This window comes from Charadrius vociferus, unplaced genomic scaffold, assembly GCF_000708025.1.
Source record: "Charadrius vociferus isolate BGI_N301 unplaced genomic scaffold, ASM70802v2 scaffold188, whole genome shotgun sequence".
NCBI lineage: Eukaryota > Metazoa > Chordata > Aves > Charadriiformes > Charadriidae > Charadrius > Charadrius vociferus.
The window spans coordinates 697,471-706,677 of record NW_009649706.1 but is presented as its reverse complement, the minus strand read 5'-3'; the positions used below and the strand labels follow the sequence as shown (position 1 = coordinate 706,677).

General features: G+C 43.3%; 1 protein-coding gene across 1 annotated transcript in view; it reads right to left on the bottom strand.

Moving 5' to 3' along the window:
- The window catches only part of KDM4C (lysine (K)-specific demethylase 4C), a 273,932-nt gene extending 265,101 nt beyond the window's left edge, over positions 1–8,831 (bottom strand). The window contains exon 1 of the mRNA XM_009890665.1: positions 8,688–8,831. Coding sequence (XP_009888967.1) covers positions 8,688–8,831 — 144 coding nt within the window. The remainder of the gene's footprint in view (positions 1–8,687) is intronic.
- Positions 8,832–9,207: the final 376 nt, after the last annotated feature.

The following is a 9,207-nucleotide window of genomic DNA, read 5'->3' as shown; positions in this document are numbered from 1 at the left end:
GGGAACACCAACAGCAAAATCACGATCTTAAGAAAGTAACAACCCTCACTGAAACAGCCCGAGAGGTTTCCATCCCCCCGCTCCGATGGTTCACTTTGGTGTGAACATCAAAGGGCAAAGTACACTTTCCCCAGGTCAAACCGAAAGTGTAATTAGTAACAGAATCCATCACACGATGCCCAACATATGCAGGTAGGGCCGTTATCCAACTAATCGTATGATACATCTGAATTGCAAACACACCAAAACAGCACATTTAAACCTTCACACAAACCCACAAAGAGTAAATAAACTGTACAATGCATTTGGCAGGTTAAACAGAGCTGACTCAATTAACTGCAAACAAAGGTCCCTAAAGGCACGATATAACATTTCATGTAAGAATGACATGATGTGAGCTGTCTATTCTGATCTCTGAGCAAGTGGGAATTCAAACTATTCAGACAATCAATCACAGCTCTGGTCCAGCCCCGCTCGAGCCCCATGTTTGGTACCAATAAATCTCTCGAGGTTTGGGCCAGATTGGCCACTCAGGAGGAACAGATGCTCTCCCCTACCTCTCCAAAGAGAGAGGGAGTTACAAGTTTAGAAGGAGCTAAACTACTTTAATGAAATATTAATAATAAAATAAAAATAAAATAATGAAATATATACAAAACTGTACCAAGCTCCCAGGATGACAATCATGTCCCTGACTGCCACTGGGGAAGTCCCAGACTGGACTCAGTGATGGACAGGAAATGGATTCCGGATCTGCATTCAGGATCAGGATTAAAGGCAGACGAACAGCCAGAGTCCTCCTCAGATGTTGGCCATTGAAGAAAGAGGTTGACCCTTTGATCCCTCAGCTTTTATACTGAGCATGAGGCAGATGGGACGGAATACCCTGTTGGTCAGTTTTGGGTCACCTGTCCTGTCCGCTCCTCCCCACAGGTGGGACCCCTCTACACTTTTCTGCTTCCGACCCTCCAAGGTGGCAAATAACCACATTATCCGGCCTTGGGTGTTACAGCAATAAGTATAAGCAGGAGCCCCTCTGCATACCATGCCTGGGCATCAACTATAAACATTGGTCTGATCACTCTGAGAGCGAACAGTGTCTGCACAATATGCTGTTAATTTCAGTAGTCAGAATAGGCCCAGCTAAGAAGCAAAGTTACTGAACAAAGTTGGTCCTGTTTTACCTCAAACCAGGACAGAGCAACTAATCTATCAGTGTGCCTCTTTTTTTCATTTGTTCTATTACTTTCATTCCTGATTTTCCTTTTTAAGTATAGGATCCTCTGTAACAATCAGACTAAAATACATTATCTATGCCCAAAACTCATTCCAGGCTTTCCGAAAATCCTAATGGAAATTTGTTAGCCAATTTGCTCTAGGGATGCCACAGTATATTATCTGCTCTGGAAATGGTTTAATGCTGTTTGCCGAGTACCTTAATCATTTGTTTCAGGCATACTATTAGAAACTTTTTTTTTTTTTTTAAACATTTCATTCCCTGCATTTCCCCCCTCCCACAATATGTGCAAGGCTTATAGTCATTTTATCCCCATTTATACATACTTATTCTTCTGCACCGGTAAGAGGTCTTCTCCCCTTACACTTTCACATTTAACCCAAAGTGTTGGGTATGCCTACTCTACTTCAGACTTCTGTTTAGAGGTTAAATTACTGTTTCTGCATATGCATGTAGCTCCTCTGGTAGTCTTTACTCTCTTTGCATTCATACTTGAGTCTGTATATCCTATACTGAATATAAAGTTCACTTTATATTACTAGCAAAGCAGCAAAAAATATTTTATCCTTGTTCTTTTGAATCCAATTTCCAAAACTCAGAACATGTCCCTTAAACTTTCACAGTACGATTTATTGACTTGATAAGGTATATTTTAAAAACACCTAGTGGGTTTATTTTTTATATATAAATATAATTTATTGAGATATATCAAAAATAGTGAAAATCAGAATATAAAAAGTCTCAAGACAACCGAGTAATAAGTAGCAACTAACTGACAGGCTGGAAACAGCTAGAGATTCTTTAACTGCTATTCTAGTACCAAGCAGAAGAAGGGGAAAGCAGACCTACGCGGTACGATTAGAAGGGACCTTCCTCAGTCCCAGTACAACTGAAACACGACTGATGTAATTAATCATTTTTAAAACATATTGTTATGCTTCTTGTATCATAGACATTATTCCAAGTGTTATAGATATCCCACAGGCATATAAACACAGATACATAAAAGATTTTTTGTGCTCCTGGGACTATGATATTTTAGCAATCTGTACATGGAGAAGAGTTTCCCAAATGGTTTTGAAATCTGATAGATGGAATGGGAATTAAATCCTAGGCATATGGCCAAAAAATGGAGACATACACATTTTCAATGATATAAACACAGCAATATTAACTTCAAACAAACCAAACTACACTATACAAAATTTCAGAAATGCCTGGCTACATGACCAAATTCTGCCCTTATCGGACATGTTCACTTTTAGTGACTTCAACAGAAACAGTATGAAGCTCCTAGTGCTATGAGAGCAGCAACCACCTCTGTCAGGAAAAGGAGTGAGGGGGGAAGCGAGGCAGAGGGGGCAGGGGGAGAATAGGGCAACATTAGGAGTAAGGATACAAAGATGACAGCAATATTACAGATTTTTTTAATTATACATTAAAAGCAAAACTGTTTCATATTCTTTTCATTCACAGTCTTTCCTAACATTACTATGCCCATCGTTCTTTGCCCACCCAGCAACGGAATGCTGCTTGGAGAGCGGCACAAAGTAATCACAGCTGCTCCAGCCAAGTCAGCCTCAACAACATGGCTGAAGTGCCTCTATGCAAATGCACGGAGCATGAGGAACAAACAGGAGGAGCTGGAGATGTGCGCATGCCTCCAAGGCTATGATCTCATTGGTATAGTGGAAACTTGGTGGAATGACTCCTATGACTGGAGTGCTGCCATGGAAGGCTACAGGCTCTTCAGGAGAGACAGGCAAAGGAAACGAGGAGGCGGTGTTGCCTTATGTGTCAACGAGCAGCTGCAATGCATGGAGCTCAGCCTAGGGTTAGATAATGATCCAACTGACAGGCTATGGGTCAGGATTAAAGGGAAATCAGGAGCAGGGGACATTCCAGTGGGAGTCTGCTACAGGCCACCCGACCAAGAAGACCGAGTGGATGAAGCCCTCTATACACAGATAGGGGCGGCATCACATTCACAGACCCTGATCCTCATGGGTGACTTCAACCACCCTGACATCTCTTGGAAGGGTAACACGGCCAGGCATAGGCAATCCAGGAGGTTCTTGGATTGCATTGAGGACAACTTCCTTCTCCAAGTAGTTGAGGAGCCAACAAGGAGAGGAGCTATGCTGGACCTTGTTCTTACCAACAAGGAGGGACTGATAGACAGTGTCAAACTCAAGGGTAGCCTGGGCTGTAGTGACCATGAAATGGTTGAGTTTGAGATCCTCGAGGCAGCGAGGAAGGTGCACAGCAGGCTGACCACCCTGGACTTTGGGAAAGCTGACTTTGGCCTCTTGAAGAATCTGCTTGGTATGGTGCCTTGGGGTGAAGGGCTGGAGGGAAGAAGGGCCTAGTTGGTTAATGTTCAAGGATCACCTCCTCCAAGCTCAGAAGCAATGCATCCCTACAAAGAGGAAGGCAGGCAGAAAAGCCAGGGGGCCTGCATGGATGAACAAGGAGCTCCTGGACACGACCAAAAGGAAAAAGGAGGCCTATAGGGAGTGGAAACAGGGGCGGGGAGCCTGGGGGGAATACAGAGGAATCATTTGAGCAGCCAGGGACAGGGTTAGACAAGCTAAAGCCCAGATAGAACTCAATCTGGCCAGGGACATTAAGACAAACAAAAAATCCTTCTTGAAGTATGTCAGCAAGAAAAAAAAGACCAGGGAAACCCCCTCCGGAAGGAAACGCAAGAACCGGGACAGAGACAGAGCTGAGGTCCTCAATGACTTTTTTGCCTCAGTCTTCACTGGCAAGGACTGCAGCCGCACCGCCCAGGACGCAGAATGCAAAGGCGAGAACTGGGAAAATGGAGAACTGCCCACTGTAGGTGAAGATCAAGTGCAAGACCACCTGAGGAATCTGAAGGTGCACAAGTCCATGGGACCTGATGAGATACATCCGAGGGTGCTGAGGGAACTGGCAGATGAAGTCGTGAAGCTACTAGCCATCATATCTGAGAAGTCGTGGCGGTATGGCGAGGTTCCCCTTTCCAACTGGGAAAGGGGAAACATAACCCCTATTTTCAAAAAGGGAAAGAAGGAAGACCCGGGGGACTACAGGCCAGTCAGCCTCACCTCTGTGCCTGGCAAGATCATGGAGCAGATTCTCCTGGAAACTCTGCTGAGGCACAGAGAAAACAAGGAGGTGATTGGTGACAGCCAGCAGGGCTTCACCAAGGGCAAGTCATGCCTGACAAATTTGGTGGCCTTCTACAAAGGGGTTACAGCAGCAGTGGACAAGGGAATATCAATGGATGTGCTGGACTTGTGCAAAGCGTTTGACACCATCCCACACGATACCCTGGTCTCAAAATTGAAGAGACATGGATTCAACAAATGGACCACTCGGTGGATAAAAACCTGGCTGGACGGTCACACTCAAAGAGTTGCAGTCAATGGCTCGATGTCCAAGTGGAGAGCAGTGATGAGTGGTGTTCCTCAGGAGTCAGTACTGGGATCTGTACTGTTCAACATCTTTGTCACAGACATGGACAGTGGGGTCGAGTGCACCCTCAGCAAGTTTGCCGATGATACCAAGCTGTTTGGCGAAGTAGACACACTGGAGGGGAGGGATGCCATCCAGAGGGACCTGGACAGCCTGGAGAGGTGGGCCCCAAGACAACCTCATGAACTTCAACAAAGCCAAGTGCAAGATCCTACATCTGGGTCTGGGAAATTCCAAGCACAAATACAGGCTTGGCAGGGAATGGGTGAAGAGCAGCCCTAAGGAGAAGGACCTGGCTGTGCTGACTGACCAGAAGCTCAACATGAGCCAGCAATGTGCAATCACAGCCCAGAAGGCCAACCGGATCCTGGGCTGCATCAGAAGAAGTGTGGCCAGCAGGTCAAGGGAGCCAATTCTGCCCCTCTACTCCACTCTCGTGAGACCCCACCTGCAGTACTGCATCCAGCTCTGGAGTCCTCAACATAAGAAAGACATGGACCTGCTGGAGCCTGTCCAGAGGAGAGCCACGAGGATGATCCGAGGGCTGGAGCACCTCTCCTATGAGGAGAGGCTGAGAGAGTTGGGGATGTTCAGCCTGGAGAAGAGAAGGCTCCGGGGAGATCTTATTGCGGCCTTCCAGTATATAAAGGGAGCCTACAGGAGAGCTGGGGAAGGACTTTTTACTAGGGCATGTAGTGAGAGGACAAGTAATGATAGGACAAGGGGGAATGGCTTCAAACTGGAAGAGGGCAGGTTTAGATTAGATATTAGGAAGAATTTTTTCACTGTGAGGGTGGTGAGGCACCGGAACAGGTTGCCCAGAGAGGTTGTTGGGGCCCCATCCCTGGAGGTGTTTAAGGCCAGGCTGGATGTGGCCTTGGGCAACCTGGTCTAGTGGGAGGTGTCCCTGTCTATGGCAGGGGGGTTGGAACTCGATGATCTTCAAGGTCCTTTCCAACCTAAACTATTCTATGTTTCTATGAATCTCCTCTGGACGTCCTCAATGGCTCTGCTCTTTTTTCTACACTGGCTGCACCTGGAGGTTTAATTACAGAATCACAGAATGGTATGGATTGGAAGGGACCTTTGGAGACCATCTAGTCCAACGCCCCTGCCAAAGCAGGTTCACCTACAGCAGGTTGTGCAGGAATTTTTATCTTCATAGAAGGAGACTTCACAACCTTTACGGGCAGCCTGTTTCAGTGGTCTGCCACTCTCAAAGGAAAGAAGCTTTTCTTTATGTTTAGACGGAACTTCCTATGTTCCAGTTTGTGCTCATTGCCCCTCGTCCTGTCACTAGGCACTAGTGAAAAGAGTCTGGCCCCATCCTCCTGACACGCACCCTTTAGATATTTATAAGCATGGATGGGATCCCCTCTCAGTCTTCTCTTCTCCAGGCTAAACAGACCCAGGTGTCTCAGCCTTTCCTTATAAGAGAGATGCTCCAGTCCCTTGATCATCTTCATAGCCCTCCACTGGACTCTCTCCAGTATTTCCTTGTCTTTCTTGAACTGGGGAACCCAGAACTGGACACAGCTCTCCAGATGTGGCCTCACCAGGGCAGAGCAGAGGGGAGGATGACCTCCCTTGACCTGCTGGACACACTTTTTAATGCACCCCAGGATGCCATTGGCTGCCTTAGCCACAAGGGCACATTGCTGACTGATGGCCAACTTGTTGTCCACCAGGACACTGCTGCATGGCAGGAAATAGACCACAATCAGAATGAAAATTAGGAACCAAAACAGAATGATGACTGAAGCCATATTCATGTCTCAAAAAATCTGTAGAATATCTCCAATAAGACAAATTCATTATCTTTTTACACCTTCTACTGGCTGAAATTTTGCAACCAAGAACGCCAATAAGACATGGAAGAGTCTCCTTTTCCAGATATCCTAAAGCTCACACACACAAATGACTAGTACACTGGGCTGAAACCATGACATGTTTAAGTCCCACAGTTAATCTTAAGTACACCAGCAGCCTCAGAGGAGTGCTCAGGACCATGTATCAGGAAGCCACTGACCAGCGGCGCCAGTTGCTCCAATCCCTGACAGAGGGATTGGAAACACAAAAAAACCTGATGGAGAGTAACTGAAGCTCTTAATTATTATGAATGTCTTAAAAATAAGTACAGAAGTTTGCATAGGCTTTTTAAGGATTATAGTGTCATATTTCATGATACACATCCTGAGAATTGTCAAAGAGATAAACAGATACACAGTTTTTAAAGGAAAATTAATATAAGGTTTTGGTTGGCATTTTGTGGTTTTTTTGGTTTGTTTTTTCAAATTATGAAGCTTCTGGTTTTGAATACTATCAAATGAAAAGATTAGTTGCAGCCTAGGACAGACATAACCATCACAAATATTCTTCTCTTTACAAAAAAACTAGTTCATTTTTTGTTTTTTTCCCCACCCGTATTATGCACTAATCCTGGCTCATATAATAGCTTCCTCATATAGCCAGGGAAAGCAAGGAGTGCAATTTATACATACCTGTCTTTGTTTTATACACAACATACCAGAGAAAGCAATCACATTATATATGAGTAAACAAATTGAAATGGAAGAAAATCAGTATCATCGCAGTGGCTGGTCATAAGGTCATTATATGTCTTTGTCTAGATCCCCATGAAACATGATTAGAAACTACCGACAGTTGAAATAAAGCTGTTTATTTAGTTGTTTAGTTGTTTATTTAGTTGTTTATTTATAAAGTTTATTTATATAAACAGTATGAAAATAAGAATTTGTTTTAATGTTGAGTCCATCTATGTAATCCACAGAGTGATACATAGCTAGAATCTCCTGCCCACATAGATGTTAATGGCATAAATCTGTTGAGCAACAGACATCACTATGATGAATTTGCTGTTAAGTTTACCATTCAAGATGAGAGGAGCGCAACAGTTCATCCACAAACAAACAGGTTCCATAATATAGAATATGTGAAAAATTCAGCTCAGGCTTTCCTGTTGTCTATTTATCACATTTCTACTCCTCTTTGCAGCAAAGAGTTTGAAAATATGACCTATATATACTTTACCCTCAGAAATAAAGCAAGTAACTACAGGGTTTTCAAAGTGTGAGGGGTTCAGTTTTACTTTGTTTACAGGAAGCAGGGAGTACAGGAAGCAGGGAGGAGGGAGTGGGCAAGGGGGAAACCAAGAAGTGCAGGTTTTGTTTCTCTTCTCTCCATTTTTAAATGTCTTGACTTTGCATTATCAGCTTAAAAACCCTGTGATGGAGATAGCTATTCCCACTGACCACTTACAGTAACTAAACTAGGATTTCTAGACCTGCACTGTGTCCTGCTGGTTTGAAAAGTGGCAAAACAGATAAGGCATAAATACTATAGGATATACCACTAAATTACATCAGACTTAATTTCTGACAATGACTCTCCATTAGGGCAGGAACACCTGTTGTAAGATCCTGGATATACCATTGTTCAAAGGGCAATGCAATGGCAGTTAGTGCACCTCCAATTATTACTAAAAAAACGATAACACAATCACCATTAAAAAGAAAACCATTTCCATTCAAACAGTGCCTCACTATCTTCATGCATAGACCCATTGACTGTACATGATTATTTGCTCCAGTGAAGTTATACACAAGCCTAAAAGAGTGAGTCCAACATCTGGTAGACCAGGACTTTCCAATTTATACAAACTCCTTATTTTGTTCTGATTTGCCAAAAACTAGTTTAAATCTGACTTAAGAAGAGATCCTCTTTTGCTATTGTAAACATGAACGACTGACAGACAGAAAACAGTAGACATCATCTTAATTAGTTTGCATGAACACCAGAGACACCAAAAAGCTCTTTCTTACAATAGTAACAGATCAGTACCTATACACTGAAAATCATTTGGAAAAAAAGTTAAATACTAAAAAAGTCAGTTTTGCAATCAGCAAAATACAAATATTGGGGAAACAGGTATGAGGAACAATTTTCCTTCTATATTATAGACATTTACCTTTGCAACTCCAGCCCTATGAGCACCTTGTGATTCCATGTATGCCAAGTATTTGTTGAACTCCCTGAATTCATCCATTGAAGGTCTAAAAGTCATGATTTTGCAGCTTGGATTTGGAGGACTATCTGAGATGACAGCAGCCATTGTGGGTCACTTTCAATCCAGCTTTAAAAAAAAAAAAAAAAGAAAAAGACAAAAAAGTAACATACACTGAAGAGAAAAATCCGTAGAACAATTTCTGAGATTTGACATACATGTTGCAAACAGGAAAAAAGCTTCCAAAATCCTCTGCCCATGCTGGTATAAAATGCCCAAAGCAAATATTTAGTTTTCCTCCTTACTCCTTTAGGAATACTCAGCCCTTACCCAAAATGAACACTATAATGAGTGACATTTATACAGTCCAGTCCATACCTCTGTTTTAATGGCACATTTTCTCAAGTTAACCTTTAACACTGTATCAGCATCTTCCTGTGTTGATACATCTGCAGATTGCTGCATTTCTCTGTCTAAAGATTTA